At 36.8% G+C, this 15,146-nt stretch overlaps 1 protein-coding gene across 1 annotated transcript in view; it reads right to left on the bottom strand.

Annotated features, from left to right (window-relative positions):
• Positions 1-4,096: 4,096 nt before the first annotated feature.
• LOC107091267 (leucine-rich repeat-containing protein 75B-like) overlaps positions 4,097-15,146 on the bottom strand; it is a 47,801-nt gene continuing 36,751 nt past the window's right edge. The window contains exon 4 of the mRNA XM_015385093.1: positions 4,097-5,499. Coding sequence (XP_015240579.1) covers positions 4,887-5,499 — 613 coding nt within the window. The 3' untranslated portion in view covers positions 4,097-4,886. The remainder of the gene's footprint in view (positions 5,500-15,146) is intronic.

Here is a 15,146-nt window from a genome sequence, read left to right as displayed (position 1 = left end):
TTGCATATCTAAAGACTGGCTTTTCAGCTTACAGTATCAATCTTTGAAGAATAGTTTTGGTTTACTCAGATTGGGGTGAAGTGCATATGTGAGCCACAATTTCTCAAGTCTCGTAGCAAATATTCTGTATTTGATTTATGTCTAGACCTTGACTGGATTATTCTAACTAATGGATATCCTTTGTTTTGAATATGTTTTTCAAAGCGTAACATTATATTTAGCAAAGTTATTGGTGTTATGTTTCTCCCCTTTTGGACTTTTATTTGAGTTTCTTTTTGGGGTTTCCGTTATCTATGTCGTTCTGTTTTGATCTTTGGTTTCTTTTCCATTTTGTCATATTTAAGCTGTGTCGCATTTTTTTTGTTACTCTCTGTTGCCACTTTGTGCCAGTCTCCTTTCCCCTGTGACAAAATGCTTCAGTTTATGTTTACCACTTGTCCCTTATTCTTTCTTCTGATTTGTAATGCTTCAATTTAAACATTAATTTGAAACTTTGCTTCACTTACTATCCCGGGTTTGTTTTTGTTAGCATTATGTTGCAGTTTCCATCTATTTATGTTTAGGTTAAAGCTTTTACTTCTGGATTATTGGATGAAATTGTTTATTTTGTTTCAAAGTAAATTCATGGTATTTGTTTTCCTCTTTACTCACCATTGTTTGTTTAAGTATTTCCTACTAAACTGACTAGATGATGTCATCCATTACCTTGTTGGGTTCTACCATTTAGGGTTTCCTTTGGAGTTATGCTTTGTTTGTTTTACTTTAAGGAAACTTTTTCAGTTATCTTGTATCACATTGTTTATTTTGCAGACTCTTTCTTTATGTAGATGAGTTTGTAAATTAGATTAATTTAGCGCAGGTGTGTTGCCAATTGGTTATATAAGCACTGAGCTCTTGGAAGCTCAGGAAGGTTTGTCTGAGTGAATGGGCTCTATGCACAGCTCCACTACTTCCTGAATTTAAGGCAGCTCCTTTGTTTCCTGTCTTTCATTACTGGACGAACTGATTAATCCAGGTGTGTCTGGCCAGTTACTTAGGTCATACACACTTGGATTAATCAGTGCATTCAATCATGAAAGACAGGAAACAAAGGAGCTGCATTAAATTCAGGAAGTAGTGGAGCTGTGCATAGAGCCTATTGCTGAATAAAAGACAACAGAGAAACTGGAACCGGTTGCTGAAGCTGTTTTTTTTGGTTCACCTTTTGATCCTCGACCAAACTACCTCACATCCCCTAGCTCTCTTAGAGTTACTTCTATCCACACCTGCTCCATATCAGCTGATTAGCCCATTCTTTGTGCTGTCCCCCATATATACACCTCCTCTGCAGTTCATCATTGCTGGTTGTTACTTGGCTTCTCATGTGTGCTCTCCCCCGATGTCTTTTGGTTTCCTGTATTTTGTTTTTGTTGCCTTTTCGATTTCATTAAACCTGTAAGAAATCATTTCTGCCTCCCTCATCTCTGCATTTGGGTTCTCAACCAACCTCCACCCCACTTTGACACGTCAAATACGAGTCTTACGTTTCTTGTTCGGAAGGCTCATAGAAACTTGGCACTGAAACTGATAATTCACTTTTATAGTTTTTTTACTGTTACAGTAAAACTTATTATTCACTTCCCTCAGCATAAACATATTTTTGTTGGTTTTCAGTTTTATAATTGGAGATGATGTAAAGCTTTATTAAGGTATACCTCAGAGGAATACTATTCATTATTCGAGGCATGGTGAAAAAGACAACGTTAATAAAAAAAAAGCATATCTCTTGGAAAATATTCTTTATTCAAAGCAGCTGCAAGCAAACACTACTTCCACCTTAAAAATGAGCAAGAAAAGCAAAAACCAAGACCAAACAGATTCACATATTTCATCATGACAGCATTTGACAGTTGTAGATTTAGCTTGCAATTCCAAGAAGTTAAGAAAAAAAAAGGATGTATACAACCACAAGGCTTGTGTTTGTACTGGTGAGTCACAATAAAAAGCAAATTATGCATTCAGGGACGCGGTCGTCCTTAAAAGTGCAAATGAGCAAACATTTCATTTCTACGATCAAAGGTAGCAATTTATTTTGCATGTCCACAACATAAACAGACACACTAATTACCCTCTCATAGAAGCGAATGCAAACACACAGAGTCAGTGCTCCGTTCTCATGAAACAAGGAAACAGATTTTCATAAAATAATAAGCAGGAAATAAAATGAACCCCAATATGATGTTTCTATGTCGAATACAAAGCGGGCAGCTGTAGAGCTGCATTCACAAGCTTAAATCTTTAATTTATGCCAAAATAGTCAAATTTATTGAAAAACTAGTTCACTTGTAGACATTCCTTCTGCCCCAAGCCAGACATATTACCTTGGAAACTATACAAAACATTAACATCTATTAAAAATATATAGCTGAAAGAGAAATGCTGTTTTCATGCAACAACATTTAGCTTTCTGAACACCCTAACAACACAGCAGAGAAAGAAAAAGCAGAGCTGTTTGTAACTCATTTATATATTGATTAAATTCTAAAATCTGGATCGGTCTTGTTCCTCAGTCAGATTCATAAATAGAGCTGTACAGAAACCATCTTTGGCCCAAATTATCTAGGGCTAGTCCTATTTTCTAAGAAAAAAAAAAGAAGCTCTGCACACCATCTGTGACAGAAGGGGGATAACGAGGCCTGATAGAGGCAGTAATCAGTTCATCAGCGGTTTGCACCCAAACACTCTCTGTGAGGTCTGAATGTGAGGATCAGACCAAGGCTTTTCTCTGCATCCTTTGTTTAGCAGCGATCAATGTATCTTTATAGAAATCTAAAATTATATGGATGTTATCTGGTTTATTGGCTTGCATACAAGTAAATATCTACTGAATAATGGAAACAAATATTTTTTCACATGAAATGAGTCATGGTGAAAAACAAATTCCAAGAGCAAAAAAATGTGTTGTAAAAAACAAATACAAAAATCTGACCAATTAACTCACAAGTTGGACAAGTATGTCGAAAAAGCCAGACTGAGGAAAAATTGTCTTTAACACAACAAGAACATTTTGAAATGTCAATTTTTTTGATATAGCCTTAAAATTCTAAGTTATCTGAAAAATGAAATACACACAAAAAACAATACATTTTATCTTTTTATATTTACCAAAAAGCTAAAGGTGACAGATAATACTTTGCATCTTTAAAAAAAAAATTGACCCATTCCACAATCTTCACTTTTGACCAAGTAGAAATAGATATCTACAGAAATTATTTATATTTTCATCAATGTGACTTTAGGATATTCACTTTTTTTTCTCTGATATCTGAATTTTCTTTTCAGATCAGCATCAATTGTTATTCAGACCAATCCACTATCCTCTGGCAGGGAAATACTCATGTTTAACATTCAGTGTCATACTAATGAGGGGACTCTCGGTCTGCCTATTGTGCCACAGACATTTTAGTAATCATGGCCATTCAATTTGTAGAAGGTTGGCCCCGGTAGCAATAAAAATGCAATTGATCACAGTTGTAATGTGGAGATCAATCAAGGGCAAAGAAAAAACACTGAAAGCTCACAGACAGGAGCTTTTGATGTTCTGACAGGGACTTGAAGGCTGGAGAGCACTTAAACGGAGCAGATCACAGGTGAGGGAAATTGTGCTGACTGCAGCAGAGGAGGTGGGCTTGGCAGAGAGAAGAACAGATGGACATCAAGCTATAACAAATACAAAAATATTCTGCTACCCTTCCTTAGATCTGCGCTGTGAAAGATGCCTCTGATACAGGCTTACAGCTAACTCTCTTTAATAGCAAATATCCTCGGTCAAAGCATCATCTGTGGGATCTAGTCTCAGAAGGTTTGCTTCATTGCTACTCTCTGCAATAAAGTCAAGTTAAAAGAAAACATTGGAGGGATCATTAATCTGCTGAAGCGTCTCCTGGATGCTCCAGAGCTCAGCTGCAGGTTTCATGACATAACTCAGCTACATTTTTATTTTGCTTTTAAAACAACTAGTTATGTAAACATTTAAACATCAAATCATGTAAATAAAGTTTCAAATATCATCCAACAACTTTAGAGGATCATAGTTTTTTTTACATTTGCTTTTTATTCTAAGATAAGTAATATTTTGTTATACAATGATCCAATTATTTATTTGTACTATGAGTGTTTATTTTGTATCTAAAGGGTTTTTTTTCTTTAGTATACATATCTAATAATTTTGCAATAAAATGAACCAAGATTCTATTCTATTCTATTCGTTTCTGTTCTATTCTAACCAAACAAGCTATCTCTAGATGAAAAGGCAATGTCTTGAGGTATGTTAATTGCTTTATGTTTCCAAGCAACCATACATGTACCACCTCTCAGCTTTTGTAATAATTAAGAATAAGTAATTAATAATTAATCTGAAAGTTACTGTAAATAATACATTTACAGTCCTTTTTGTTCAGGTGTATATCCTTGATTTCAACAGATTCTGCCCTACATAATAAAGTAAGCCAATGCTCCTATCAGCTGCTTCAAATGTGCCCATGTTTAAGGCACTTAATTCCCATAGTGCTCCAGAAGACAGTTTTGGAGAACTTAAAGGATCTTTGTTGGCAACCTCCCAATTTAACAAACATGCTGTACTGGAAAAACAATAAACCTGTTCAGTTAAATTTCCCTGGACAAATAAAGATTAAATCAGTCTACAAATGTATTCTTACTGCCTGTGGAAGCACAGGGCCGTCTGCAGTATCCAGAGCATCCACAGGGACACACAACATGGTTACTCATTTTAAAGTTATTTTCAGAAATGTGTGGGTCAACGTCAGCATCTCCTGCCACTCTGACAGAAAAGGCTAGACTTGAGGATACAAGAAGCTGCCAGTCTAAAAGAAAGCCGCCCTGGGCGATCACCTCCCACAGAAGTGGAGCGGCACATTCTTTGACATGTTTTCTTCTTTGAAGCCCCAGGCTTGAAGCTCCAGTCTGTCCTCCTCCTCTTCCTCCTCCACTCTATCGTCTTCCTCAACATCACCCTCCTCATACAAACTGGGCTCCTCCACAGAAGTCTCCATGTTTGGATTGTAACTACCAAACACCTGTGCCTCGCTGTACTCGTAGATGGTGGGAAGGCTGCTGCGTAAACCAAAGCGACGTCGCAGGGCTACAAGCAACGGCTGTGGGACAGTGAAGATGTCCAAGTTGTTACCCATGTCTATCCAGGCCAGACAGGGAAACTTTTTGGGGTCCTTGACCATCTCTGTCAGGTCTTTAACTATGGCGGCTGTCAGGCGGTTGCCGTTGACAGCTAGTGTGGTCAGTTTGGGCATGCAGCTCAAGAAGGGCAGCAGCAGCCGTAAGCTGTCGTCCTGCAGCTCGGTGAAGCTCAGGTCCACAGCAGACACTGCCTCATTACAGGTCTGAAGGTAGAAAGCCACTCGGTGGACGTCCCGTCCAGACAGTGGGATTCCTGACAAGTTCACCACATCACCGGACAGACGCTTCTTCAAAGTGCTCTTCAAACTAAAGAAAAAAAGGAAAAGAAAAAAACACAAAAAAGTAAAGCTTAGATCTTTGATGCACAAGAGTATTAAAGGTACTTCATTTCTTCAGTACTGGCAGTGAGTTATCCAAAGACAAGCAATCTTCACTTAATGATAGTGAGATTATTGATTTCAAAGGGTCTGTGATAGAGTGCTGCACAATCCACAAGTACACGACATCTGCAAAATGTGCAAAAAATAACAGCAAACAGAAGCGAGGGGAGTTAAACAATCAATAATCTGCAGAAGAGAATTTGCATTTAAATGTGTGACTCAGAGCCACTCGCATAACAAATTCTGTCTCCTGCACTGAAAGTCATCTGTAGAGAAGCAGCAGCTGTTTTCTGGCTTGAGCGGCTCTAAGCCAGCTGCAAGATTCAGAAAATGAAGAAAAAAAACATATTGCAGAATAAGAAATTTAGGCTGAGATGATTTTATTATTAACACACACACAAAAATGTCCACTTTGAAATGGAGTTAAAAACACACATGACTATCATGACACCTTACATAAAAACTTTGATTCTTTACAGTAGAACATCTTTTTGTGATCCAAGAAATCAGTCTGATAAGAGGGAAAAAGTATTAGGAAAAAAGTAATGAGTAACTAATCATAAAATCTGATTTACTCTTCAGCATTCTGTAATACGATGGGCCAAAATGTAAAGTTCTGATATTATAAAGAATATAATAAAATAACAAATTAGGACGAACACATATTGCAATTCGAAGATATGAAACTTAAGAAGACGAAGCATTTTTCCAAACCAATTTTCTGACCACGGTGTCGGTTACCTTTATAATCAAACTGCCATTGACACTAAATGATGACTGGCCTGGCTAAGCTTCAGTCCCGTTTGCAGAAACAAGGTCTAAAGAACAGATAGTCATGTGGATTCACCCTCTTTCTGGGAGTTCTAGGACAAGAGTTGTCATCTGTGCACATAAATACCCCCTTTTCATCCTGTTACTTCATGTTTTTGTTTGACCATTTTGTTAACTCTAGCCAAATTAGCATAAATTAGGTTAATCTTATTCTAAATTTCACTGGATCGCTTTTCTGACAATTGCTTGACTTTTCCTGTTAGGCTATTGAAATGCAGGACCTCCATCGAGGGGCCTCTGTGGCCTCTGGCCAAACTTCCTTCTAGCTGAATTATTAGGTTGATTCTCGGAAACTAAATCCACAAGTGGCTGATTTGAGTATACACACTGATTTAAATACTATGGGTTTCTTGCGGCGCCTGAACTGCAGTCAGAGTGAGCCCAATGTTTCTAATAGATTTTGTACCACACAGCCATGAGATAAGAGTTTATGAATGAAGCATTGATAATAAGTTTGACAAGAACTCCTGACTTGTAAAGCCTGTTTTTACAGACTGCAAGCTGATTTCCTTTCAGGTCCCAGCCAAAAGGAGGAACTCCTATGACACCTGAGACACCCTGGAGGTCCTCTATATAAAAACCCTAATCCCCAAAATAAATGCTTACAAGTGCACAACATAGAGCCGTACCTGCTCTTTTGTGTCAGTGGCTGGACTCTCATTTTTACTCTGTTTGTAAAGAAAGTTTATTTGTGATTAGTTTGATGCTGTAAGCTTGTTAAGGGCAGTCTTTCACATCAAAAATAAAGTTTCCTTTTCTGTTGATCTTTTATTTTTTTATGTCCCCATATTTCTTTCGGGTTTGTAAAAGGCTTACTTATAAAGCGCCTTAGTCATTTCATGAAACTCCAAAGAGTTCAGGCACCATTCAGGCACAAACTCTTACACTGATGGGGGCCAGCTACATTTTAGCCACAGCTGCCCTGGGGATCACTGACAAAATTAAGGCTGCCATGCACAGACTCCACTCTAACAGTGAAGCTGAGCTTGGTCACCCTTAAAGGGGAACGCCAATTTTATTTTATTTTTTTTAATTGGGCCCTTGATTTTACATTATTACATCATGTTCTACTCAGCCATAAAAACAAAGCAGAGTGTGTATAACATCACCCCATGAATGCTGGCATACCATAAAGAATACAATACTAAACAACAGTTTAGTTCGTGCCTTCAAGTCGTTGCCCACAGGAAGACGTTACTTGGATACAACCTAACAGAATATCTTCAGAACGGCTCCAAATGACACAAAACTCATATGGGTGAGTAGAGCATGATTTAATATTGTAAAATCAAGGGCCCAATGTAAAAGAAAAAAAAAAAAACGGCGTTCCCTTTAAAGTTACCTAGATTTTTGTAAAAAATTAAATGTAGTCAGTTTACTCAACTTGAAATAACTGAATATTTTAAAATAACTATGATCTAAAATGCTTTTCTAACAGGAAACACACATATTTCCTCCAAAATGAGGATTAAACGTTGTTGTTTTTTAAGCAACAGATGTTCAATAAATCTTTCTCCTAGAGGAAATATTTTAAAAGCCTCTCACGCTGGATCATACTGTATCTAGCTGCTTCTGCCCACACTGAACTGTCTCTAACAACATGGTCTGCCTAACAGTGGGTGAAATATGTATAGCATAGCTACAGTATAGGGCTGCAGAAACCTTATTGTCAGCAATGGCAGCACCATATAAGACTTCTTTTTTTGGACTTGAGACATCTCAAAGGAAACACATCCGTCAAACAAAAGAAGAAATGTTAGATAGTATCTTTTTAATGGGAGGAAAGTTTTTTATTTTGTGTTTCCTCTCTGACCTATATGCATTTTCTCGTCCCTCTGCCTCCTCGGCCACAGAAAGGATTATCTCTATCTATTGCTGCTTCCTGCTCTGTCAGGGAGCCTCATAAATTGGGAGGCTTTGCTCTTTGCATCTGTCATTCCTTCTGCTTGGTTAAGAAAAAGGAAAAAAAAAATCTCTGGTGCAGCGTGTTGGTGATTTGTGCGATTATTGATTCCATGAGCAGGTTATAATTCAACCATCCCTGCCCGATATTCTATGCGTAACTAAATGCAAGTCCCTTTACTGCTTTGAATTTTTATTAAGCCTTTTTTCTTCTTTTTGTCTTGTGTGGTCTGATTGTCTTACAGGGTCTGGACTTAATTTCTGTCAGACAAAAACATACTCTCTCTTATTGTGCAGTTTTAAAGACCACAGGGTGTGTGAAGAGAATTCAGATATACAATGCAAGCAGTTTATTTATGTTAAAGGTCCTAAAAAACCTGCCTTCTCCACTTAAAAAAAATAATGCACATGCGTGCGAGAGCGTGCACGAGCCCATTTCTCCTCATGTACGCTCTGTTTACAAGTTGCTGTTTGCAACACTCATACAAGCTTATTTTTTAAAAGCTTACGTAAACATAACACCAGAATGATTGACAATTAGGAGGACCACTTATTTTGATGATCCACCCGAAAAAAGAACATCCTCCGCTATACCTTTAAAACAAACTTAACTTTTAACTCAGATTACTTTTCACAGAACTACATTTCTTTTATATGGCATTAACACCGGAGTGGAAATATGTTCTTATAAAGTTATTTTAGATCATTTTGACACCTGTACATGTAACTCTAAAACACAATGCTGTCTCTTTAATGTTGAAATACTGGGTCTCAAAGATAATTTTAGCCTTTCTGTGGAAACATTAAGGCAGACAAATATTTTCTTATTATCTAATTGCCTGCCATTGCAATATTTTCAAATGGTTATTCATTTGTACCTCATTGGGTCACAGTACGGTTCTTATGTTTTCACAACATTTAAATTCTCATTGGAAATTAGTTATTTACAAATCTATATCATCAATAAGATTTCAAACTGGATTTTTCTTACTGATGTCTGATTCAATCCCATTAAAACAACCAACTCTTATGTAATCAAATGTGTAAAAAAAGCTTAAATAATCTACTGGAACACATTAACACTTGTTTGACACAATTACAAACTGGATCCTGGGCAGCATTACGTAACTCCTGATGTGTCCAACTGTAAAGATCAATTTGCCATGCTGACTACACTCTGATGATTTGCACTCAACACTGTCTGCACTTAATTTAATTAGAAAAGGATTAATCATTTAATTAAATTAGTTCTGGCCTGCCCTAAGAGAAACACAGTAAAAGATGCATGAAAATACTACTTGATGGATCATGGTCCACCATGTGTTAGAATAGTTGTTGCTTTGCTTACATTTTGTTTCTGAATTTTCTAGATCCTAAAGAACATTAATGATGCACCATTTAGCAAGGGATCAGGACAGAACTACTTCCTCTTGTTTTGAAAGGCAAAAATAAAAAACAAAATAATTAAATTAAAACCTGAAAGCTTCCATTCTTAAAGTACCTACTCATAAACAATACTTAAGTACAAGTTCACAAACAAACAAATAAATACTCTAGTAAAAGTATCACACTAACATTAATTATCAGAGATGGCAAAAGTACTCACTTTCCGTACTTGAGTAAAAGTACAGATACTTGTGTTAAAAAATACTCTGGTAAAAGTGGAAGTACTGATTAAACTTCTTTACTCAAGTAAAAGTAACAAAGTACAGGCTTGTAAATTTAATTAAAGTATAAAAGTAAAAGTAGAAACCACTTTTTTCATGCCGTTGCCTACATTTTAAATGGATGTCTGCCAATAGGACTAGATCTCCGTTGTGTTCATTTTCAATCATCTCGTCGTCCATGCTACTATGCTAACGCCACCGCCACCAAGCTGCAATGATTTGCCGCGAATGAATACCGCCGAATCTGTCGATTCATCTTGTAGTGGTGCGTCAAATGCAACGTAGATTCCCATCCAATTAGATTGAATTTGGTATTGATGACGTGAAAAATAATAACGGTAACTCCATTGAAATGATTCAAAACTAAAGTAACGAGCCAATTTTTTAAAATATAAGGAGTAGAAAGTACAGATATTTGTGTAAAAATGTAAGGAGTAGAAGTAAAAAGTCGCCATAAAAATAAGTAGTAAAGTAAAGTAAAAATATCAGAAAAATCTACTTGAGTACAGTAACGAAGTATTTGTACTTTGTTACTTCCCATCTCTGTTAATTATTAATATAGACCCAGCAGAATATATCTATGTAAATACAAAATGAAGTTTTCAAATAATTTGTCTGTAACATCACCACTCATATAATGGGATGCACAACTTCTGAAAGGTTCCCCGTATGTTTTATCGCCCCATGAAATATTTCCCCAAAGCTATATGTTTTAATCAAGATGCTTGCTTGGAAAATGTGACCCTTTTTGTATTTTTTCTTTGTTTTGGGAGGTTTGGGCATTGGATCTCTTCTGTGAAGACCATTGCTCCCTATTATGTCTTACTGTTGAAACATGAACTCTGAGCTTGTTTGAGAACAACGGGGCCTTCAGTTTTTTTATGTCATTCTGGGGTCTTTTTTGACCCCCTGGATGCATTCACACTCTTGTATATTTTTTGGTAGGCCAGTCATGTCTTAGAAGGCTTAGCACTGTTCAATGTGTTCCCCATTAGTGGGTAAAGGCTCTCGTTTTAGTTCCCTGGATACCCAAACACTTTCAATTGGCTTTGTTACCATCTCCAGACTGATGTGCTGCTTTTTAACACCTCTAACTATTGCTGTCAGGCAAAGGTCAGACAGAAATGAATGACAAATTAAATTATTAATAAATATTATAATGTTTTGGATACAAATAGTGGATTGGCTGGAATGTTTGAGTGTGATAAAAAATAAAATCTGCGAGGGGAAAATATGTTTTCACAGTTCTGTATGCACAGATGAGAAACAGCAGGCACACTGACTAAGAGGAAATATAAAATATTGTAATTAGCTCTTAGCCAACAATAATGCTGGATCAAGTTTTGCAGTCAAAAAGAAGTGTACTTCAAATTGGACTGAGCAGTCTGAATTTTAAGAAACTCTTGGCTTACCAACTTTTATAGAACTTTTATGAGCTTGTTTTGCATGTCGCATATGGGTTATACCAATTAAATCTTACTAGTCAGCTTCTGAGAGTTCTGGGGAAGGTTGTCAATGTTATCTTGGAAGGCTCAGTAACTCCTATGAGAGTTGTATCTGCCTCAGTGCTCATACTGTAATAAAACTGTAAAATCTGCTCAATTGACTAATTGGGGGTTCCAGAATCCTAAGGTTTTCCAAGTCACCTGCATGTCTGTGTAGTGAGAGTAACTGTAGCTTTGCAATGCAGCTAAATGTGTAATGTAGTATCACGTATAATATAAACTGTTTTAATGAGAGAGAACTGCTAATTTCAGACTCTCTTGAAAAACCTGCTGTGACTTGGCTTTATGGACACACTTCCACCCACAGTCTGTTTAGAGGCCTTTATTGCCAGAGCTACAGTATATTATAAAGCAAGATCTGATTTACACTTCGGATCAATAGCATGACATATTGCCAGGAAAATGTCCTACCTGTCACATGCCCTAACTTTGGGCGTACAGCATTTTTTTATTATTTAAACTGCTTTATTTCCTTTATATTCTGTCACCCTGTAACAACAAATTTAATTTACAAACAAATATATAAAAAACAGTGCTTTATGTGGATAAAAATAAGTGCCAGTACTACCCTTAATGCCATTCAGATACGCAACAGAAACATGGGTACCTCTCGCGCTCAGAGAGAGAGGAAGAAAACCAAATTAACATTTGTAGGTCTTTTTTGTACTATTGTAGATACAAACAAAAATGGACGAGAACAAAACAGATTAAAGCCTGATTTCACATGCAGTTATCCACTATAGACGCAATACTAAACTTATCTGCAGAGAAAGCGACTGTAGAGAAAGCGGCTGGATAAGCCGATCAGGAAGGCCATCTCTGTGATTGGATGCCCTCAGGACTCAGTGCAGGAGGTTGGAAACAAAAAAAACCCAAGCTTAAATAAAATCTCTGTTGGATATTGTCTCCTACTTCATGCATGAAGCTGTTGCTGAACTGGAGAGCTCCTTCATACTGCTGCACCCTAAATGCACCAGGGAGCGTTATCACAGATCCTTCCTCCCTGCTGTTAGACTCTATAACCACCACTGTTCCCAACAACCTCAATAAATTGTTACATTAATGCTGATTTTTGCACAGTTTCTATCTTAGTCAGTTAAATAACATGCTGCTGGTATTCCTGCTATTTTTTCTCACATATCCTTTACTATAAAATGTCTATAGCTGTATATTGATTATTTATTCTTTCCAGATGCACAATATTTATTTGGTAAACACAGTGCACAGTACAATATGTTATTTGTATATTTTTTTTCACAATTGTCACTTATTCTGTTATTTGTATACACTTTTTTAAGGTCCACATTTGTGTGACCATTTTTGCTATAATCTTTTTGCTGCTGTAACACCACAATCTCTGATCGTTCAACTCTTCCATTTAGTCCATTTGAATCCAGGTAAACATCACAGCCGTGATTAATTTTTTCCTCCACTTTTCCTAGGTCATCCGAAACACCTACAGCTGCATTAATGTATGGCAAGCATTTTACGTCAAAGCAATGGGTTTCTTTTAAAGAAAGTTTTATCAACACATTGGCTACAAGCTGTAAAATGCAGAAAGGTTGAGGGGACGGATGCAGATACAAGCCCCAGTGCATGCCGTGCACTTAAAAAAACAGCCAGGTAGGTTGAAGGATAAAATTAAGAAGTGCTGTAACTGCATACCTATGAATACCACTTAAAACAATGCATAAAGAAAATCAGTGTGAGCACAGCTGCATGGTGAAAACCTTCTTTAGAAGAGGCAAATTAACCAATAGTGTTGTGCAGAAAGAAGAACACAGAAATACAGATAATGGATAAAGAACAAATCCATGATTGTATTCAAATTGAAAAAAAGAAGTTCCATTTAAAGTTTGTTAAAACTCCATGTAGGGGACACAAAATACTGTTTGGTGTGTAAAAAATAACTAGGTAAACACCCCTGACAAACAGTCTCCCCCATAAAATACCCGGTGGCTGCCTCATGCTATGGGGAGGCTTTTTTATTATTATTTTTTTTTATTTATTTATTTTTAATAAAGTCAGTGAGGCTGGCAAGAGTTAATGGTAAGATTGGGGGACCTACAAATGCTTGACACTGGGTTGGAGTTTGACCTTCCAGCAAGACAACAAGCAATACTATGCAAATCCATTTGTCAGAATGGCCCAGTTAAAGGCCGCAAGATTAAAAATTCAAATATTCTCTTTAAGATAAAGAGACAAGAAAGAAAAGGCAATCTCTAAAGCAATGCCGGTTGAGAGGTGAAGACAAAGCCCAAAATACTTGCAGTTTTAATCGTGGAGAAGTTAGATTTTCCCCCAAAAATAACTTGAAGGGGCTGAGTTAAATTTAACAAACCCAGTCATGAATCTCAAAACCAAAAAATTAAACAACCAAATGCAAACAAGAGAGCTACAAAAAATTATTTTAAAGAAAATATACCAGAGGAGATACATGTATTAATTTCCTAAGGTGATACTGATGTAAGGGATCTAATAAGAGCAGAGTCCCGTGTGTCCAGCCATTGGCTGTGGAAATGCAGCTTTCATGTTGTCTGTCTAATTGCTTTTCGAAGCCTGTCTTTCCTCTGGGATGTTGTTAATTTTTACGCACTGAACGGTCCTTTACAGTCAATTGTTCAGTAAACATGGAGCAAAGACATAAAACATCTGAGGTTTGGAATGCTAAATTAGTGTTCAAGCCAAGTCACCAAAATATATTAAAACTATCACCTGATAAAGCAATTAAGCAACACTAATCTCCAAAGGACTGATTTCCTCTCATTTAAAGCTACAGCTATCCTCAGTGCTAAATCTACTTAATGTCAATACATTAGATTGTACAGTGTGACATTGTTGACGTATTTACTCAGACATCCTCAGCTGCTAGCAACTGTGGTACCTAGGGTGCTATAAAATTGCATATCAACAAGCTCACTTTGAAATTCCCCTCATTTACATCCTAGTTTTACACACTTTTCATCTTACAAGTAAAAGCAGAGCTGTTCACTAATGTACTACTAATCCCCCGACGGCTGCTGTGCTTCTTTGTTAAAGGGTACATCCATTGATTTCTGTGTTCCCCCTCATTTTCCAGCCCATGTTTGGTGCCTCAGTATCAGGTTAGCCTCCACTCTGTCTAGCTGTGTCCCTTGATGTTGCAAAATATAAGTGCTCCTCATTACTCTCCAGCCTCTTTGCTTCACCATTTTGCTAATCAATTTCCTCTCTAAAGCAACCAACTCTTTCTCTACCATGAGCCAGACAAAGCTGCGAGTGTAAGAGTGTTTTTTTTAAAAGAAGGCCAATGAGGTTAGAACATGTAGACTCTCTCGATAGTATGATGTTTTCATAAGAAAATAATCTTACAGCCAATTAATATGTTGCCAGTTGAGTAAAATGAAAACCAAACTGCACCCAAGACTAATTACCAGTCTTCCAACTTGTTCCCATTCATTTACTCTCAAGAGAAAAAATGTGTTGGAGGGAGTAAAGTGTTAATTTATCAAGGGATTTATAATGATATGTAATGAATGTTATGTCAGTCTTTAGAAAGGTATAGCTTCATTATTTTTTTCTAATGCTATTTGATTAGAAACACTTTTTCCAATTTGAAGACTTTTTGGAATTAAAGGGATAGTTCGGTATTTTTGACATGAATCTGTATGGCATCCCCATCACCAGTG

Source organism: Cyprinodon variegatus, unplaced genomic scaffold, assembly GCF_000732505.1.
Source record: "Cyprinodon variegatus isolate N-32 unplaced genomic scaffold, C_variegatus-1.0 Scaffold331, whole genome shotgun sequence".
Lineage (NCBI taxonomy): Eukaryota > Metazoa > Chordata > Actinopteri > Cyprinodontiformes > Cyprinodontidae > Cyprinodon > Cyprinodon variegatus.
This window is presented reverse-complemented; position numbering and strand designations above follow the sequence as displayed.